This window comes from Clinocottus analis, unplaced genomic scaffold (assembly GCF_023055335.1).
Source record: "Clinocottus analis isolate CAN_PGR_092001 unplaced genomic scaffold, fCliAna1.0.p SCAF_17, whole genome shotgun sequence".
NCBI classification, from domain to species: Eukaryota; Metazoa; Chordata; class Actinopteri; order Perciformes; family Cottidae; genus Clinocottus; species Clinocottus analis.
In genome coordinates, this window is record NW_027175898.1 from 10,179,816 (window position 1) to 10,201,665 (window position 21,850).

The following is a 21,850-nucleotide window of genomic DNA, read 5'->3' on the forward strand; positions in this document are numbered from 1 at the left end:
TAATTAGTCAAATATGAACAACAGAGAAACCAAAATCAAGTGGAGAAAATGAGTCAAAAGTAAAGCCAAAAAAAAAAAAAAAAAAAAAGAAAAAACACATAAATCATAAAAAGCTCTTTTTGCAATCATTTCAGCCATGCTTTTTTTTTTTTTTTTAAAGACAGAAAGCTGTTTGGAGGGGCACACCCAGAATGCGTCAGCTCATAATTACATTTTAGAGCTCAACAACTGCACTACATGTGAAACATGACAGAAATTAAACAAGTTAATGTGAGTGTTCGTTCTCTTTCCTTCTATTTCTTTTTCTCTCCCGATGGGTAGGAACAGGGTTGGGGGGCTCCGGATTGTTTTTTTCTCAGGGGGATCATGTTATTACTCTGAAACCGAATGGTTTGCATCAAATATATATTTAAATTGTATTCACCGAGTGAGGTCACCAATTTAGAGTAATTGTAGGAGAGTGGGTGGGGCGGGGTGGGGGTCTTTATTGCTATATAATTCAGTGCAGATTCATGAGTAATATCACAAACGCATCCACCCAGTATATGATTCATGAAGAAAAAGAAAGAGAAAGAATGGGAACTGAACTCAATGAACAGAGGGAAAAATATGGATATTACACAACTTGGTTGGGTTTTGTTGTGTTTCTGTGAAGATTCTCCATTGGTTTCTACTTTTTCAGAACGTGTTAGGGTAACTGTACGGGCAGGCGCCTCTCTTTCTCTCTCACTTGCGTCCGAGAGGCTAGCAAAAGGCAATTACCAGTTAACTGATCAGCAGGCAGGCTTGGGGCGGCTCGTCATTGGGTGAAGAGTTCAGAGGTCAGAAGGTCATGTGTTAGTTGCCGGTGGCGGCTAGGTGGTTAGAAACAAAAACAAAACAAACAGAAAAAAAAGATAGAAAGGATATTAGTGTCAGCAAGAAGAGACTGAAATGACATCATTTTAACAATAAAATGAATGCAATCTCTTATGTTGCCCCCTGCTCCTAATTCCCGTGCCAATGTGAGATGAACCCAGCTAATCTCAACATAATCATGACGTTGTCACGTCATGATCCCGACTACTAAGCCCCCACCCTGAATCATGTAGCATGGCGGTTTAATTTAAGCGGACATTGCCCCCCAAAATCAAAACGGAAGCAAAGAGAGGTCGAACAGACAAACAGAATAAGAACAACATAAATCTAGTGTTTTAGTGTCTGTCAAGTTGGAGTGCAAGTTACAGACATGTGTGATTAGTGGTAAGGAGTCTCACTAGTGTTATGTGAGAGTAACTGTGACTAGTGTTACATGTGCAATGAATAGATGAATCGATGTTTTCCGATTCTTTCTCTTTATTTAGCAGTATATTTTTATAGAATATAAATATACACCAGAACCATAAATACATTTGATATAAAATGCTCAAATATAAAATGACAAGTACCTCATGTACAACTGAAATATTTAAAATGTGTTTTAGCTTCTTTTCTTTCTTTCTTTCTTTTTTTTTTATCTATATGGAATATACTGGAGAGAATGCAAGCTTATGTCTGTGCGTGTCTTTCTTCAATAGAAAAATAAAATGCAAAATAAATTTAAATTTCAAGGTGAAATGGTGAGTGGTAGCAGCATGACAACTTGTCTTCTGCCCACCAGGTCTCTCAGATGCAGTATAGAAATGCTATTCCTTTTTCTTTGCTCCGTATGAGCCAAGGAGATAAATCATGTATGGGAACAAGCCTGCCCCATTTTAGGCTCTAATCTCACATCAGAGGAATGTCATTATACACCTTTAACACTGCCTGCAAAGTACTACCTGTCTTGGCTTCACAGCTGCATTAACCAAAAGCTGTTCGGATCACTTTTGCCTGAGCTTTGACATATACATCATCTACAGAAGACTGTATATGTTAAGTACTAAATGTAAACACAATGTGCATACCACAATCGACCATTTAGCTGGTGTGTGGATGTATGGGGTAGGAAAGGTAGTGGGGGAAAGGAAAACAAAATACAATACAGATGATTCCTAACTAAGGCATCGAGGCATAATAGGCATAATAATCATTGAAAGTCATCAATCAATAGAGTGTAGCTAAGAGACTAAACTGACCTCTGTCAGCGGTCACAATCCTTTGGTAAGGATGGACCCGCGTGTCATGCCGTCTCACTTTAGTAGCCATTGCACCTAGATTGTAACAGGTCCACAAGGTTAGAAACCATTCACTTTGAGCAGGGGAAAAACAGTCATCTTTTACAGTAATAACATTCACATTTTAACCATTATCATTATAATGCTTAGATAATACAATACACAGAAAAGCAACATAATACAGATTATAGTACATATACACACACACACACCACACAGAGCTTCTTTTTATGTGTAGAAAAATGCAGTAGAAAAAAATATGACTTTTTTGGAGTTTTACTTGGTATTTAAAATGCATAACTTAAGTAATAAAATTCCACAGTGCTCAGAGTTATAGAGGAGTCTTTGAAAAGGGGGCAGGCAAAGGGTAAAGGCTTCTGGGCTGTCTGAAAAAATAATGTGATTCTTCCTCTGGGATACAGAGGGGGGATTGAGAGAAATTTGTCTCTTTATTTTGAAAGGTGGGGGAAATCCAATACAGCTCTGATGGTAATTGAATAGTGCCAGACACCACCTGCCTCTCGCTCTCTTTCATTTTCTCTTTCCCTCTTTCACCATTTCTCTCCAGGTCAATCTGTTTCACTGGCAGCAGAGGCTGTCATTTTCCTCTTATATTTGTCACAACTGATTTCTTCCTACTGCAGTGCTCGACACTATCTTGTGTACGTAACACAAACAAGCCGTTTGCGTGTCACTGTTTGTTTAAGTACTACATAAATGTGATGCGCTAGAATTAAGAAAAATAAATAAAGTTCTCCCAGCGGAAGAGGGAACATGGGAAATAAGTTATAAAAATTCGACAAGGATTTTGTTCTGGCATTGTCAGATGTTAAGAGCTTTTTGGCTGATGACTAAGCAACAACCTCCACTACTCTGAAGACGCAGATGGCCTGACATTCCTTTATTCTCAGAGAAGCCAAAAGTGGCTGGATACAGTAGCGCAGGCAGCCGAACCAAGTGCACGAGTGTGTGTGAGTATGAGAGTGAGTGTTTCCACACAGGGCCCTGTGTTGCTGAAGGCACCAATCGATAATGTGAGTAAATAAAATGCACTAAGCTGGTGTAACCCTGCAAGTTAAAGAGAGAAAAGCCAGTCAGCTGCCCCCGTCTGTTCTAGACATGACTCCCAGAGGTACGTCAAATACACAGGTTAGCTAAAATCAGGCTAGCGTCTGCTGTTGCAAACAACATTAGACGAGTACTGTGCCATATTAAAGCAACTGACTTAACTTGGGAAGTATTGTTTTGTTAACCACAGCTTCAATGAAGCATATGGTGTTCATAAAAGACTATCATCAATAGATGTTCAATTATCTCTTTGGTAGCAGATGTATTGAGCTTAAAGCACCATTGAGAATGAATAGAATATATAGACCCTTAAGTTGAACTCTACTCCTGACGCAGAAACTAAGGGGAGCGTCAGGTATTAGCACATAGCTCAAGTTCAAGGGGGGTGAAGCTAAGACAATGGAGAGAGGGGAGGGAGAAGAAAAAAGGGAAGAATTGAGGAATTTAATGAACATTCCCAGTGGGAGTGAGAGAGGGACTATCTACAGGCATCAAGGCCTGCCTGCAGAGAACAGCACAGAGAAATTATTTCAAAAGCTGCAGAAATCCAAGGGGATCTGCCGCCAGACTGGATATGCCTCCAGGCCAGTGCTTGAAAGGGTTAGAGAGCAGGCTGCGTGTATGAGAGTGTGTTTCTGTCGGCACGCCTCAATTCACACTGAGGCAAGCGCTCCTATATGAACCTTGCAGAAGAGAGACTAATCTAAACCTGAGAGCATAATTGTTTGGGGAGAACATAACTAAAAACAGTGAAGTAACCTAAGTCTGAGTTATAAAATTTTCAAGAGCCTAGGCCTCAGAAGGTAATTTTTGGCCCCCCTTTGCCTTTTTAATACAGTGTCCATATGAGCCACATAGCTGGTCATCCCATTACCAAGACCGTCACCCGCACATCCACTCTGTGAGTTTGTCTGTTTTTTGATCTTCAGGTGGACACCACATATTTACCTTTCAACAAGTCCTGACTGTGGCTCATGGCTGCCGCGTCCAGCACCCCAGCTCCGGGGTAAAACAAGCTTCCCTCATGTCCAAGCTGGCCAAAGTTGGCCAATGTACCTGGACCCATGCTTCCCCAGGCTCTCTTACCTAGAACCCCACTGTGCTCGATGGGGTACTCCAGCAGGGAGGTGGGTGCCAGGGCGTAAGGGTAGTCGTAAGGGGTAGTGTAGATAAGCCCGCCATCTGGTGAGGGAGGCACCAGGGTGGGGGTACCATTGGACATCATGGCAGCCATCTGAGGGGACCGGATGAGGTTCATGATGGGGCCCCCACCTGGTGTTTGGGGCCGGAGTGCCTGGGGAGGCATCACCTGACCTGGGGGGGCCGCTATGAGACGTTGGCCCTGAGCGGCCGCTGCCGCCGCTGCAAGAGAGAATGCAAGGGTGGCTGCCATAAGCAAGAGAGCAAAGGACAGAAGTAGAAAGAAAGAAGAAGGACAAGAGATAAAAGTGGAGTGTGGTTGATCATAATCACAGATGAACAGTGAAAGGTGAAAATACAAAGGAGGAAAAAGAAAAAGGTAACGGGAAGTGGCAAGTAGAGAGGGGAGAGGAAGGGGGCAAAAGGGAAAATTAGTCCATGCAATGATCATGGTGGTGAACCACAAAAGCAACAATCAGTTGCAAGGGAAAAGTCAACATAGCCAAACAAAATAAAAACAATGCCCCTCACACCAAAACGCAAGAAGCACAAAATACTGCAGTCATCCCAATGCATTCAAAGCATACAAATCACCACGGCAGCTATACATTCATCTACTGGAAATGACACAGGTGAGGTAATTAACACACATGCCAACCGAAACAGAGCTGTCAACTAGCTGTAGAGGAGAAACGCTCAATGAAGAGAAGGTTTCACAAAAGACTGATCAGGAATTTTAGTCTGAATATAATCACTGAAGACAACATTTAAGTTGTTAGTATCTTAAACGATTTTGATACTCCACATAGTCAGCAGTCCATTTAAGTTGGATAACATACAGGTGAACACAAATATTGTTTGGGGTGGTTCTGCATCAGCACATGCCATGAGCTGCACAAGCTTCCCAAAGGGCCGGTCAATGAAGCACTTTGGTAACTAGAGTTAGATGGTGGGCCATTTCAGCAGATACATGTTAAATAAGGAAAACGAAACAGTGAAATTAAGCACCTTTGGTTTCATTTCTTGAATCTGAGTCCAACTATATCGAAGAAACCAGTTTCTGATGTTGCGGTAACAAATTATATTTTTTATGATAATGAAGAAAATAACCAAGGGTCCAGAGAGTAAGCATACACGTTCTGGACTTACAACATAGTTGTGCTTTATATGATTGTTATATCCAAATCATACATGTGATTATGTATTGATAAATGGCATTTGGTGATTTAAATACAATTTGTTCTTTTTATATTCAATTGGAAATCCAAGATTGAACAAGAAAAAAATGATGAGTTGTAAAAAAAAAAAAATTAAAACATCTTTTCGTTCTTCGATTTTATGCTCAAGTCAAAATAGGCACATTTAAAAACGGGTAACAGGCTCTTTTTGATATTGAATTTATCAGATTTATGTGACCAGGAAGTTATGAGACTTCTTCGTGTGTTGCACATTAATGTAATAAATGAGTTTGATATATTTTGCAGGAAAAATATATTGATGTTTATGCTAATATCCATTACATCACGTACTGCTGTCATCATCCAAATGTATATGCTGCTAGTTTATCAAGAGCAAGACCCAAATTAGTCAGTCTGGTCACAGAACTCTGAGCATTTAATCAAAAGTAAGAAAAAAAAAACTTTTTGCGCGTTAGATTCATAAATGAAAAACAAAATAATTAATGGTTTTCTTTTCATCATTCCAATTTTGGATCTCTATTGAATATGAAAAGAACGAATGCTACAGGGATCAATTACGGAGCAAACAATGTAGGCATGTGAGCGAGTGACTAACATGCAGATAAGAGCAGGTGGAATACAGCAATGTGCTGAAAGAGTTCGCCAAGAGCAAGTGATATAGAGTGATGGCATCTGGATTGCAGGATGGGGGGAGGAAAGGAATACGGAATAGAACAGAATGGAAGATCTCCTACTCATGGCTGGGTAGGTGGGAAGTAAACATGGATTTTTGGAGAGCTTGAGAGAAAGACGTCTGCTAGTGGTCACATACAATATGATGTGTGTACACAGGAAGTCTGACTACACATGAATTTAAATTAAAAGGTAAACAGTATTAGTTAATGAGAAATACAGAAAGTATAATATATAATGAAGTGTGGTCAATGAAGTTCAAATATCAGTTGTTTACGGTGCAAAACAGATGGCTTGTGTAAATTGTCTATACTGTATATGTGTCTCTATGGAAGCTGACTTACGTGTTTTGATGTTGTTGTCTCTGTATGTCCCATTGAGAATCGCCAGCTCCATCAGCTGCATCTTCTTCAAATTGTCTTCTCCCTCGGCCTGTGGAAAACAGAAACTTTAATGTCCATTCACAATAAAACACCACGCACTAATTCCAATTAATTTCACAAGCCGAGGCCCCTTTATAGGCCAATTGAAACAATCCACATGGCGACCATTTCACCAAATTACATGCCCGGGTGTTATTAAAAAGCTACAGTGGGGAAGTTAAATCATTCCAACAATACATGTCGTCTGTTCTCTACAAGCACCGGTTGGATTGGGTTTAGGGAAACGTAGATAAGCTAAAATGCTGTTGTCATGGCAGAGTGCCTTGTTACTAAAATGCTGACAGGCACATTAAGTGTGGGAATGCATATTCATAATCCATATCAGAATGATAATTACTGTAATTTTCTTTGCTCCCTTGTGCGCAATCAAATGCGCGATAACCACCCTGGCTAATGTCAGTCCTGTCAATTAATGTTTGGATAAATAAATACAAAAGCCGTAGCCACTGTCATTATCGCCAAATTAGGGGACTGAAATTATTCACGGAAAGCAATTAAGACAGCACCCCTCCTCCTGCTCGCACCCATCCATTCCTCCCCTTTCCTCTCTGCACCTGCACCCCCAAACGCCATTTCCCCTGAAGCTACCGAACACTCAATAACCATGACAACACAAAAGCCCGTGATTTTCCAGGTTGTACATCATAATTTCAGCGGGGCCTTATGTGAATTACTCTTTAATAGAAAGGGTGCAACGACAGGCATTTTGAAGCCTTGCTGACCTCAGTTTCACCTCAAGTGAACTATTGATTTCATGCTTTTTGATGCTCAGATGTAAAATTAGGATGCTTCTTTATTTCAACTTATGCAGTACAAGTACAAAGAATACAGTACAAAAAATGGTGGCTCATGCATATAGACTCTGCATCTGCACGTAAACGCAACATGTGCACACAGAAAGGAAGGCCAACCAGCCCGTTAGTGACGGCAGTAATAAAAGGAGGGCAACATCCTTGGTTCCTCTATTCTATCTCTGCACAGAGTGTGTCTCCTGGACCAAGTTTAACAACAGTATGCTGCTCTATTCAGAAGATAAGGAAAGAAAGACATGGAAGGGGGAAGTAAAGAAAAGAAAAAAAAGAATGAGGGCTCAGAGTTAAGCCCTCCCTTGAGACTCCTCTTCAACACGGCCACAGAGAGAGGAAGAGAAAGAGCGAGGTTAGGCAAGAGAAAAAGTGACAGAGCCTGGTCTCCCTTGACTAAATATAAAGCAGTGGCTTCAGAGCAGTCACAGCTCACACATTCAGCTGTGCGTGTGTGCGTGCGTGTGTGTGTGTGCACACAATGTTTAGCTGCCAATTAATAAAGCAAGGAAATTCTCTCTACTGCTTTCTCTCCCTCACTAGTTCTCTGGTTCTCTTTTATTTTAATGGGGAAGACTCAAAGCACAAAAATGACAACAAAAAATTCCAAGCTACAATACTTTCCCTACAATGACAGACAAACTGTTATCCAAACATTGTTGATGAAACTTGCATGATGAAAATATGTCTCGTATGTCAGCTGAGAAAATGTTTACAATTATAATGCAGCCAAATATATATATATATATATATATATATATATATATAAATATATATATAAATATATATATATATAAATATATATATATATATATATATATATATATATATATATATATAAATATATATATATATATATATATATATATATATATATATATATATATAAATATATATATAAATATATAAATATATAAATATATATATAAATATATATATATAAATATATATATATAAATATATATATAAATATATATATATAAATATATATATATAAATATATATATATAAATATATATATATATATATATATATATATATATATATATATATATATATATATATATATATATATATATATTATATATATAAAATAATTAATTGTTGAAAATAACATGGTCGCCCCATTTTGTTACCTCATTAACAACTTTAGGAGGTGAAGAGAGGGCCACTTGACATGCAGTGTCAGCAGTGATAACCAGACCAGGCTAATTAAACATGGCCCAGGTCAATAGCTATTCTAGCTAATATTGGCAAGTAAACCCAACTCAATGGAGAGCAAAAATCACAACTAATTAGATGCTGCAATGTCAATGTAAACAAGCCATAACTGCCTATAACACCTGAAAAAGGAGCTAAATAAACACTATTGAATCCAATATAATATTTTTCCCAATCTCTTTGTAACATCCTTTTCACAGAGTTATTTTTATTATTCATGTCTGAAATTAAAATCAGATGTTGACCTCTACACCTTTGTACAGTACAAAAGTACTTTGAAGAAAAAAAACAACCGTTTTGATTCATGAAGGCAGTGGGTGTGTGTTTGTATACATGTCTCGAAAGAAACTCTGTGGCTCTTTGGAAGTGGGCCAAGCTGACAAAACCGAGAAAGGGAAGAGAAAAAAAGACGAGACAAAATAAGGACATAACTTCACCAGATGCAAATCCTGGAGAGGGCTCCGTGATTTGCTTTCAATGCTCAACACGCTTGTGGCAACAAGCAACAATAAATCAAAAGTTTGTCTTTGCTCTTTTATTGTCACTGTATAAACACCATATATTCTGCTGAAACCACTCTTCGCTAACTAGCTTTTGATACCACAAAGGCTGCTGTCTACCAACAATAATTCAAACGGCTACTTAGATCTTCCTCTCAAATCTAGCGCGAGAAGCTCTCACAAGCGTAGTGCATCCCTGCAGTGTTTGTGTGTGTTGTATGATGATGAATCTGCAGAGCTGTGAGAGTTAAATGAGAACAAATCAAGAGGGTGCCATCATCTATCCAAGTCGGCATAGGTGGCAAATGGTCGGCTAAGAGGAGTGACACAAAACAGAGGGCAGCGAGAAGGGAAGAGCACAGATGCGGCTGCTCGGATGAGATGTATACTGCTTCTCTGACGGACTTTGGGAAGTGCTGGCAATGTTAGCAGCCTAGTTTGAGCTACACAGCTAGTAAGATAGCAGAATCAAGACTGCTGCAGACAGGAGACACAATATCAGGACAAACCGAACGATAATGCAGGTGATACAGCTGCAGTGGGCTTGCACTGACTTAAGTCAGGTTGCCCTGGGTGGACTGGGCCAGCTTCCGACTGCAGCAGTACAGCTTAGATGAATGTTTGATGAACAGCGCCAGAGAGAGCAGTTAACACTTCAAGGTGTTGCCACAATTAACGGATTTCTCAGTCGAAATGCACCACCTATAATGAAACCTTCGCTCAGACGTAGCTGCATGTGTATGTCTGTAATGATCTGGTTGCTGGAATTCCCGAGAAAGGAATAGCTGCCAAATTATAAAATGACAGGGATAAGGAAAGGAAGTTTTCCTTTATCGTCCTCAACACGCACACATGCATGTGCGTAACAAGCACACATACCGACACGCTCCTGTCCATCAGCGGAAAAGCCACTCAATAAAGCTGCTCTATCCACAAGAATCAGATTCAATCAATGAGTCCTATTTGTGAAATCAGCAGAGCGGTAAAAGCTATCAGGGAGGAGCAAGGCAGAGGGATGAGGGAAGAAGAGGAGGGGAGCAGGAGGGAGGAAAGGGGAGACGGTAGTGCGATGAGCTAAAGTAGGTGAGCCGTGTCCCACTGCCACTAACCGACAACTCTGCGATGAGGTCACTAGATGCATGCTAAATCACTGTCATGCTGCACTCTCTTCTGCCTCTTTCCTGATCAAAACTCATGAGTTAATGACAAACAACTGTAGCTAAAGCCAATTGTTACAAACAATAGAGTTCATGCTCAATGTTACATGTGCATGTGTTCAACAATAAGCAAAAGATGAGCGGCTGTCTGAGAGTTTATAAGGCTGCACCCTTACTCTCCAGCATCCCCAACTCCAGGCCCTTTCCTATCCATCTCACTCACAGATAAACACAACAGGCGCCTAGATTAGGTTGGATGAATTTGCTCATGTCTCTGGCTACCACTGAGGGGGAGTTTTTGTTTATATCAGGCAAGTCCCTGTCTATGCAGCTCAACTCAACTAACAGCTCAGCTTGGCAAGATGAAATGATGAGCAGAGAGACAGACAGAATGAGAGGTGGAACAAAATAGCAACAGGATGAGAAAAAGTGCAAGAGAAAGTGTGAATACATCTTTTGAGTTGGTGGGGGGATGGAAATATATGCAAGAAGAAGAAGAAGAAAGGGATAGTGGGAGAATATGAGACAAGAAAAGACAGACAGCATAGTGAAAACCAATTTGTCTGCTCCCGAGAGGGCTGACACTGGCTAAGGCCTGCTTTCCTTCCCTGGCCTCACTGCCAGTCATCACAAACAGGCGTATGCGCACATGTGTGTACACATACACACACACTGCCACACACATATCTTGGGCCTTAGCAGGGGCCAGGGTCAGGCTCCTTCCCAACTACTCCAATTACCTCAGCAGTAAACACAGCCTGCCCTGGCTGCCTCCTGGGATACAGAGAGGCAGAGATGTGTAGAACTGAGAATGGGGAGGGAGAAAAAAAACCCTGCAGAGTGGCGGAGGTGGTATTAGGAGCCTTGGGGAGGGAGGAGTAGATGACTTCATGTAGAGGGGTGGAACTGGTAGTGGCAGCAGCTGTTTTTTCTCCCGTAACCCTCCCTTCTTTCGCTTCCTTTTTGGTTCCATCCCAAACTCTAACATCTGGAGGAAAATGATTACTTTCGCCCTGCTGCCAAAACGACTTATCAACAATTCCACACTCCAGAAACGCAAGGTTAGAAAAGAAGAAGGAATGAGTACTTTTAGCAAGCTTCAAAACTCCTCCAAATTAAATAAATAAGTGACAAGAAAGTTAAATCAATTCATGTCAGCTAAACCACACATGGAAGTTGGATTGGGTAAAAAATGAAAACACATGTGCAGCAAACCCATGTTTTCAACAACAAGACCATCAGTCAAAAAACTACTCCAGCAAAAGAATACAGATATATGCCAAATACATCTTTTTCTTTCTTATGGAAAACCATGAATCAATGAAATACTAAAGAAACGTAAACACTACAAATTTACAATACATGAAAACAAACCCTTTTTGACTATACCAATCAACCACAGGAGACTAAACAAACAGATATAACCTTTTTCCTCTTTTCCATTTCATAAAAAGCACTTTTAAAGGATGTACTGGAGTAAGTGCTGCATGTCCTTTCTCAAATTCACTGCTGCACTTTCAAAGGCAATTTTCTTTCCTCTGCCTTGCTCTTCGGCTTTTGTGAACATATCTGCCAAGGGAATCAGGCCTCAACTGTATTTTCCTTTCCCCCAAAGACTAACAACGCAATCTCCTGCAACTCTCCTCTCCGACTGTCTTATACCTTCACAACACCCTAGCAAAGCCGCTTTATTTCTCCTTTCCTCCTTTGCTTCCTTCCTCACTCCCAGACAGCTCTGTTAGCGATGTGCGCCATTAGTCATGCTAAACCACCAACACACTAGCTCATTAGCATAGAAGTGAACCTGACTCCAGTCAGATTATTACAAACTCATCATGGCTGCTCCGCCCCATTACTGTCAATCATACAGCTTACTGAGGTACAGTTGAAAGTGTCATATTACAAAGTCAGGAACTAACTCTTCTGTTAATACTTCATTTTACTGCATCATAACAAAGCTCATAAGTGCAAAGGCCTCAGAGTAAAAGTGCTTGGTCTGCTTCACGTTGGCTGGTACTCAGGGTGTTACTATATGTTGCAGAGAAGTATGATTTAATTGGTAGAGCCTAGTTTACTTCCACAGCTTCTCTGGAGTTGTCCATTACACGCAAAGTAAGTATGGTTGGCAGACGCAGCCTGGACCCTGGCACTGGCTCTTGGATCTATGGCGCTTATAATAGCTTTTTATTATGATGAAAGGGGTGAAGTGGGCAGCCTTGGTTCTCTGTGCTAGTCCCATCAATATCAACTGACACACATACATAGACTCAGTGCCACCGACAGGAGAGGAAAAGAGAAGGACTGAGAATCTGTTTTTCCTACTGGCTCAGTGCACTCTCTTGAACTGAAAAGAGGGTGGGCGAGGGGGGTTGGAGGAGGGGAGAAATAAATAAAAAAAGACAGTTTTTCCTCACCCATCAAAAGCATTTCTAGTGGTACAAGGGGAAAAGCTGTGCAGAAATTCTGAGTGATCTTGTTTATCCTCAAAAACTGGGCTGTTATTCCATGTAACATAACAGCATTAAGAGTGGATTAATCTTCATATAAATAACCTAGAAAAATACATACAGATTTAACAACAAGATTTAGATGTATCATTAAAGCTCGTTGGTCTGAACTGGATTTGAAAAACAGATGCGATGTTACAGGCGAAGAGCAGGAGGGATCATTCAGTCCCTCCATGTTGTACAGCCCAATAAACAGCTGTCTGTTCTCCTGTCCCCTTTCTCTCACCATGTGTTCCCTGCCTACCAATAACATTCCCTCTCCTTCCTCTGTCCACCCAGCACTTACTCCCAATTTGTAATCTCAGTGTCTACCTTATTCATCCAGCCCTATTCTTTTTCTCCTTCCGCTTTCCCTCGCCTCCCCTCCCCTCCGTTTATACCTCATTCCACCAGGCTGCCAGACTGTGTATTGTTCTGTCGCTGCGATCCTTTAATGCCATCCAATCGAGCAGGGAATATCTTGAAGGGATTTGGCCAGGGATGATTTCAGAGCTTTAAATACTGCTAGGGGATTTGCATCATTCAAAGATCCTGACTCCTAAAACAGGGATCTGAGCACCTCTTGCTCGACATTGATTCAAACCAGGAACCCTTTGAATGGATCTATTGACATATGCAGCCAATGAATACACTTTAATTTTTAACTTTTATATTTTAGACTCTTTCCTTTGGTGTCCTCTGCCTATCTGGCTCCCTGCAATCTGACAAGAACATAATTAATACTTCCTTTAATTATTTACATGCAAGGCTGATTGAAATCCATTTCATTCATACAAAAAAATCTTCTCTACAATGCAAAGACATGTCAACAAAAATAATTTGATAAATTGGATCGCTGACTAAGCTTGAAGGCCAACTTAGTTCCCTACAATGCATTTCTGGATATTCAATTTTCATTGTATGATAGCGTTATAGATGCTGCATGCCTTAGCTGCAAGAAAAAAAAAACATTGGGATTTAACCAGAGCCTTTTGAACAGAAAAGAAGAGAGGGTTGGTTTTAGTTTTGTTGTACCCCAGTGAACAAAACCCTAGTTCCACCATGGAAAAACCAGTCAGCACCGTAGACAGCAAGTGAGGTATTGTAAACATCACTGCTAACAAACAATAACAGTGTGAAAGAGAAGAGGGACTGTGATAAACAAACCAAATGAGAGCAAAAAAAACTTGCGACACCATGGCAAAGAAAGCCATCAATCGAGAGTTGGCTGGTGGGAGTGAGAGCATAAGAGTTTGAAATTACTTCAGCAACAACTGGCAAACATAAGCATCACAGGCTGTAGGGGCTGAATTTGACGTGCGGCCTTTGGGCTCTCTAAACGCTGAGCTCTACACAATCCTATTTTCCTGCCTAAACACTGGGACACATAGTCGCAGAAGAGACAAAGATGAAAGCACTGTGTGTGTGTGTGTGTGTGTGTGTTCCCACTTTGCAGATGAAGCTTGGCCCTAGTAGCGCCCCTAGGGAAGTTCAGAAACGACAGTGTGTGGACAATGTACAAAGCAGTGTGAGAGAGGCAAAGGCGCAGAGTGACAGAAAGACAATGTGCACAAGTCTCAATCAGCATAGGACCTTTGGAGATGCAGGATCTTAACCGCAGCTCCCCTACAAAAATCGACCCACAAGCATACACACACATGAGAAGTTTCACACACATCTGCATTGCCTTGCCACTCTGTAAAGGGATTAAGGAGACCTTCAAAGAGGCAGAGAGATTGGCCAGGGGCCTGTAGGGTCCCACTCCATGCCACTGGGGGACCAGGGCAGATTAAAACTGCTAGGGCTTCCTTTCCCTACACACTGTATTAAGACACTTGAAAACCCTCTGGAGCAGCCACAACCAGGTGGATTAGGAAGCAGGCTATTTTACAATGATGTCAGGGACCTGGGTGGTTAGAGACCAAAGTGTACGTGTACGTGCGTTAGGGCTGTCACGATACCAAAATTATGACTTTGATACGATACCTGCCATTAATATCACGATACCGATACTTACAATACTAGAATTCGATACGATACCATAAATACGATAGTGGTATATTTATCTATGATAGTAATAAATAAAACATCTATATGGTTCCCTTCTTGACCAGCTTGTTTCTGCCCAGCTTTTTGAACACTTGACAAATGGCATTAATTTTAGTTTTAGCATACAGCAATATATTAATGGAAACTACATAGGGCCATCATAGTATTGATCATACACAGCTATGTAGGTCTATTGTCCGGATGAGTGTATAGTTATTTTCATAAGTATGAGCAATTGTAGATAATAATACTACTACTAATAATAATAACTTTACAGATGTGTGAGGTGAAAAAAACCTAAAGCTATCATATGGGTACATTAAAGATGGACACATAATTAATGGGTAATTTCTCCCCTTTATTGAAAAATGCACTTATGATAAATCTTGAACTATGTGGCTCAAGATCCAACCTCAGCCTCCACCAGCATGTCACCATTTTGCATCAATTGTGTTTCATTTGCTACACTTTTGTGTGCATTCTGACCTCATGATCATAAATGCTTGTAGTCAAACTAGGCTAATGCTACTCGTGGCTGTATATGGGTGAGCTTGGGGTTTTTCATGTTTACAATTTCATTTGCTTACCTCGTCGTTCGTTTAACTCCTTAAGAAGTTCGGGCTGTCTGCTTGAAAGGTGCTTGGCCATGTTTGATGTGTTACCTCCCTTTGTCTGTATTGCTTTAAAGCACGTTTTACAGACTGGGCTATCGGTGTCAGTGGGCTTTCCCTCATAGTGTGCACTGTCTCCAAAGTATCTCCAGATTACACTCCTGGTGTCTTTTTTTTCTACAAGCAGAGGACGGTCGGCAAGAGCTCCTTAGCTCCGGCTATGTCTCCCCCGGTCAGAGAGCGCGCTGTTGCTGCTGCTCTGCCGGAGCCTTAAGCCCCGCCCCCCCGAGCTCCGTCTCCATGCTCTCTCTGCATGCAGCATGAAAGAGAGAGCGGAGCAGTTTTAAGGAAGCGCTATTTTGAGAAAGTACCGATACTTAAAATATGCAAAATCGTATCGTTTTTAACGTACGGGTATCGCGGTACCGGTATCGGTATACCGAGCAACATTAACGTGCGTGAACTGAAATTAAAAAAAGGACAGCACAAGTGGGCATAGCAATTTTGTAAGTGGTGCAGAGGGCCTGTGTACATAGAATGCATCTTCACTGGGGATCTTGGTTGACTTCAAAATCTAAATAAACGAAACAGAAGAAATAGGACCGATTACTAGAAGAGGGAAGAAATGAAAGATAATTTCAAAATTGAGGACAAAGTGCTATCGACAACAAGTAACTTGGCATCTGTCCTAATAATTCTAGAATGGGATTTAGGCTTGTTCAACTCGCTAGACTAAAACATGCGTTTGTTAGTGATTAATAGTTTAATGACCCATCACCGTTAAGAATTTGATGGATACAAAAACATATCCCTCTATGATGCATTGGTTCCATATGTGCAGATCATTTCAGCGGCTAAACGTGTTCTAAACTGTTTTATATATTTGGCGTAACTGCAGCATGTGTGCCTCGAGCAGATACTGCAACATAAAAGTTGCAGCTTACAGTGACAAATTACATTATTTAGAGCAATGCATATGCATGTTACCGTGCTTCTTGCCTGATTTTTCACACCAGTGAGTTGGTGAATGACGGATATAAAACAAGTGAGGAAAGGTGCCATTCAGCACAAATGTTATTGCAATCTGAATCTTTTTCTCCGCTTTAGACTTTTTACCATTTCTTGTGGTTGGCTCCGTGAGCAGACTCCTGATGAGGGGAACAGCGAGCCGAGCGGAATTCAAAGTCACACTGCCTCTTTCCTTGTTTTCATTGCTGCATTGTTCTGTCACCATGTGTAAGCACACATTTCTGAGACACAAACCCCACAACTAATGAGCATACTATAGGTCTGCCCCTGGGGAGATACACATATACAAGAAATTCAATCTAAATTAAACACACACTCACATGCTGACAAAGTCATTGAAATCAACAGTTTTTTGTAGGAATGCTTAAAATTGTATTTATTTAAATGGGATGCAGCTTTATAGCTACACACAGGAGGCAGAGGTGCCGGCCAAGTCTCTAAGATCGGCTGCAGAAGTCTGCCCAAATTACAGTTGGGGTCCAGGAAATTAAACCGGAGGAGGAAAAGACAAGGGAAGGTGGCCAGGCATAGGCAGGTTGATCCCTGCAGGGGTACTGTTTCTTTAGGGTTAGAACCACCTGCCTGCCCCCCAGGAGACCCATAGAGCTGGAGATGAGGAGAGATGGGCAGATGGAGATGTGGAGGGGAGGGACGGCAGGGGATGAACCCTTGGGCCAAGACATGACCACTTCTCCTGTTGGGTTTGAGCTGAAATGAGGGACTTGGCACACATGGAAAGAAGCTCAATAGCTACTCCCTGTAGTACAGCAATTAAGAGCTTAGACTGGAGGAATGTGTGCAACTTGGGAGTAATTAAAACTAGGTGCAAACTTGGAACAACAAGAGGCTTTTGTGGCACATCCTCTCCACACAATATATGGAAAACATATTGTTATAGTTTTATAATCCATCAGTGACTGGCATATTATTTGTGTGACTAGCTCTAGCCTGCTCTGTGGTTTGTAACTTGTGCCGTTAACAGGATGTGGTGGCCTTTAAGCCACTGCAGATACAGTAATGGAAGAAAGTGGTGAATGGCTTGTCCCCCTCAATCACCCAGAGAGAAAATAAGAGGAGCAGACAGCAGGAGAAAGAGCGAATACACATCAAAAACAAATAAAAGGACACACACACAAGAAAGCAGGAGGAATATAGAGAAGAAAAAGCCAGACACTGAAATCAATGTACACCTTTACTTCTGATACTGTAGGTGAAAGAAAGGCGGTAGATAAACAAAATAATTGAAATAGACAATACATGTCGGCCCTTGTCTTTAATGTGATTGACAGAAGAGTTGGATGGAGTTTCCCTTCCTGCATCTTTGTGAGTTGGTAAATACTAAATATTCTCTTTCGTTCTCTCAGAGGTAAGGCCGGTGTAAAAATAGCTCCCAGATTCTACTGCAGATAATAAAAACATGTTATGACTAATATAATGTCTGTTCATGTTCAGAGCATTCTGTACTGGGAAGCCAGTCAGGGTCATGCTTGAACCTGCTTTCAGGTGTTTTCAATTATTGCCAATATTCAGGCCCGAGGAATTAAGCATTTTATTGGTGTTTGTTTAAGACTTTTGATGATTGATGGACTTAAACTCTCTTGTTATTTATGTTACCAATTAGCTCCATTCGGAAAAAAAGGCTGTGGGCAGGGCATGTGCATATGTAGACATACATGCTTGAGTGCATGTGATTTCACCAGACAGGGTCAATCACCGACACTTCTCACACACTAACCAATCAAATAACATGCAGCAGAAATCATTATTGACATAAGTGTCGGAAAAAAAATGCATCTGTTTCCTGTGGTAAAACGGTTTGTGTGGTCAATTTCAATTATCCACTTACCACCTCTGGATCATTAATTAGAGGCTATTTATGAACCACAGTTTTAGTGTTTGCTCTCCTCTCCCGGTTACACGGTTTCATGAGGTGTCTGAGACATACCTGCCTCAAATGTGTTATGGGGGCATATGAGGACCAAAAGGCTGGATAAATGGGTACAAAGACTGCGAGGATTTGAAGATGGATAATGATGAAAGTGGACGACAAGAGGATGGCTGGGAGTGAAAGGTCACGCTGCCTCCAGGCCAGCTCCTTTCTCTACTGCTTGGGAGTGAATGGAAGCTAAAATACTACACACAGACACACACTATTAAGAAAGTAAGAAAACAGCATAGGAGAAGCACAGTGATGCAGGATTGCAGTCTCAAGTAGAGGTCACTGAGTCAAGCAAGCCAATTAAAAAGATGATTAACATTCATGCGGAAGATGCAGTGTCTACGTGCTGGTGGGATGAGCTCACCCTTCTCGCTCACAGTATACATGTTTACATATACACACACACACAGAGAGAGAGAGACAGAGAGAGAGAGAGAGAGAGAGAGAGAGAGAGAGAGAGAGAGAGAGCGAGAGAGACAGAGACAGAGAGACAGACAGAGACAGAGAGAGAGAGAGAGAGAGAGAAATGCACGGTCCAGTCTGTTGTAACTGTGGTGTCCTGGGAGTTGGAGACCAGAAGGTTAATATGATCAACTCCAACTCCTTCATTAGCCTGATGAAGGTAATAAAAGCCTACAGGGACGGCGAGGCTGCAAGATTGGCAAAAAAAAAACTACCAATCTCCTGCCTACCTTATCACCTGAAAGGTCCCAACGCTTATTTGAAATGGCTGGTGTGTGACATAATAGCTATGTTTGTCATTAATCACACATGTACAGTGCATATGATAAGGGAAGATAGCCTTTATCACTTTGTGTTGAACGTGTCGGTCACAGCCTTAGCTCTGCAGTTGTACTGCAGGCCTTGCAGCTCTGTTACAGTCAATACACAATATGTTATGGTGATGAGATTTACCGGGATGATAGAAACACACAACCTAATTTCATGATATCGCAACTTTTTTTCCTTTTCAGGAACCAAAAATACATCATCTCAGAAACATCTGTTTTTGACGCTTGCGTTAGAAGCGCTCACATAATGTTATCGAATGGTGCATGCCATTGACTGTGCTTGATGAGGTTCAATGAAAATGGTGAGCTTCTGTTCTTATAAATATGGCTGGATATTGTGCATGATAGAGGACATGGGGTGGCGGGTGTAAATAGGAGTAAATAAAAAGAGAATGGTAGTGATAGGAAGCCTACCAGAGAATAAACATCATTAATTGGGGAGGCACACAAGAATGATGCAGCCAGATGGTGTTTTGTACTCATTTGTCATACACTGCTGACAGAGAGAGAGGGGATGACAGAGTGAGAGCTAAAAAGCAAAGAAAACCAAAAAGAGGTCTTTATTGATTGCAAAGTCGGCACACTGCTGGCTAGAACAGACGTCCACTGTTTAAATCCAGCTCTGCTTGTTCTGCATCATCTTTTCTCTTTGCGTATGCCTTTCCTGCCTGAGTGGTTCTGATAGTTGTACCATTGTAGCACTCTGCCAAGCCGGATGCATACTGGTGAGTACAGACGCAACACCCCGTAGATCGCCAAACTTGGCGACCATTAAGGTCCATCTGTCTTGCATTTACAAGAACACCATCTAGTGTATGTTCGTCCATGAAGGTGGTCCATAGCCGAATGAAAGAGGAGAGAAAAAAGAAAGAAATGAGGAGACACAGAAGGCTCGGGAGAGCAAGGCACCGGAATAAAAACAAAGGGGCCGTCCAACAGGTTTGCCTCAAAGAGAAACTTTATGTTGGCCTAGAAGTACTACAATGTGCCTGGTTAGCCAAACACAGAAAAGGATGGAGGGCTCTCCCTTTGTTGTCCACTGCCAAAGCATTTATTATATAATGTGCACTAGAACTACACAAGTGAAAAGCAATACCTAAAAATAGAACTTAAAAAAGGGGGCAATAGAAGGACTTAGGCGAACATGGAGAGATGGAGCACAACAGGGAGCAGTGGGCATGAGCAAGATTGCAGGACTGGGCTCCCAACGTGTTGCAACCGGAGTGGTGCTCGAGGCCGCTGGTCTGCTACCGCGCTCACTTTGTTCTCAGCAATGACAGTTTCATTCTGCTAGCCTTGGCTCTCCAGGGCCAAAGTGCCCCTGCACCAACTAGCTCTTTCTTTCACTGTGTGCTGTTCTTCTTTCAAACCTAACCTTCCCTGCTTCTCAGGTGCTCTATGTCTGTGTGTGTGTGTGTGTGTGTGTGTGTGTGTGTGTGTCTCGATTCATGTCTTGTATATACCTTGCGGCAAGTGCCTGCTGTCACTGCACTGAATCAAACGTAGAGTGCATTGTCTGAAGCTTCTTTCATCGGGCAATCTCCCATAACTTAAATAGCATGACGTGACTTGAGTTCTTACAATAACGTGAGAAACATCTACAGTCCCATCAGATACATTTATAATATTTACAAAAGAATAGGATCACCCGAAGAGACTTCAGAGTAAAAATCTGAAATATCACTGGTCATAATAAAAATGCGATGATTCAGAAGTCATGAGGTTAAGTACTGGGTGGTTGTTTCCAGGTCAATATGTTTAAATTAATATTTTAGGATTTAGCTGGCATGGGATTTTTTAAATCTTGCAATGCAACAGAATTATATACAAAAGGTAAAAGTTGATGAAAAGGTGCCTCTCAGCAAAAGAACGCAGAGTTACCGAAGAACAAGGCCTATGTCTGATCTCAGATGGCTTTGTCCAATTGTCTGCCTGTCATTTTCCCATTAGCCCTTCATACAGTGTAGTGACTTGAGGGGACCAATAAGAATGTATCATATCCATAACAATGTCCAGTGAGTACATGCATCAATTAAACACACACACACACACACACACAAAATGAGCTTGAATACAATATACAAAAAAAGCACACATTTTTTTAAAATGCACCAAAATAGAGCCAAACGTGTGCGAGGACCCAAACACAAGCTCAGTGTTATCTATCCATCCTTCCGGCATTGAGAGAGGATTTTGATAGATCGAAATAAGCCGTCATACTGAGTGATCACATTGCTGCTCATCACCTACACAATGACACCAGAAGACCAATGACATCTTAACTGCTGTGTAAAAAAAGTATAAAGCAGTATACAGAGTGGGCAAAGGTAGCAGTGTTTGATTTAATTTATGTCTGTTAACCAGTATATGAAGCAGGCTTGTCAGGTTTCTCCACTAATCTGTAACATTCTGTGCATTTAAATGGTATGATAGAAATTTACGGCATCTATCGGCTGACATAATTATTGCCATTTAAAAAGTACATTTACAGTAAAAAAAAATTAAAAAAAACTATGAAAACTTGAATGAATGTTTTACTTTTGCCCATATTCCAGTCAATAATGTCAATACTGGAATAAATTATAGCTGCTTAAACAATTTAATGGC

At 41.1% G+C, this 21,850-nt stretch overlaps 1 protein-coding gene across 7 annotated transcripts in view; it reads right to left on the reverse strand.

Moving 5' to 3' along the window:
• Window positions 1–460: 460 nt before the first annotated feature.
• Window positions 461–21,850, reverse strand: part of qkia (QKI, KH domain containing, RNA binding a) — a 65,212-nt gene continuing 43,822 nt past the window's right edge. For 2 of the 7 annotated variants that reach the window (XM_068580060.1, XM_068580058.1), the window contains 3 exons: window positions 6,559–6,646; window positions 4,290–4,589; window positions 461–2,171 (listed from right to left, as the gene is read on the reverse strand). In XM_068580060.1, coding sequence (XP_068436161.1) covers window positions 2,065–2,171; window positions 4,290–4,589; window positions 6,559–6,646 — 495 coding nt within the window. In that variant the 3' untranslated portion in view covers window positions 461–2,064. Of the gene's footprint in view, window positions 2,172–4,151; window positions 4,590–6,558; window positions 6,647–21,850 lie in introns of all 7 variants that reach the window. The other 5 variants (XM_068580055.1, XM_068580053.1, XM_068580059.1 and 2 more) reach the window with 4 other exon arrangements.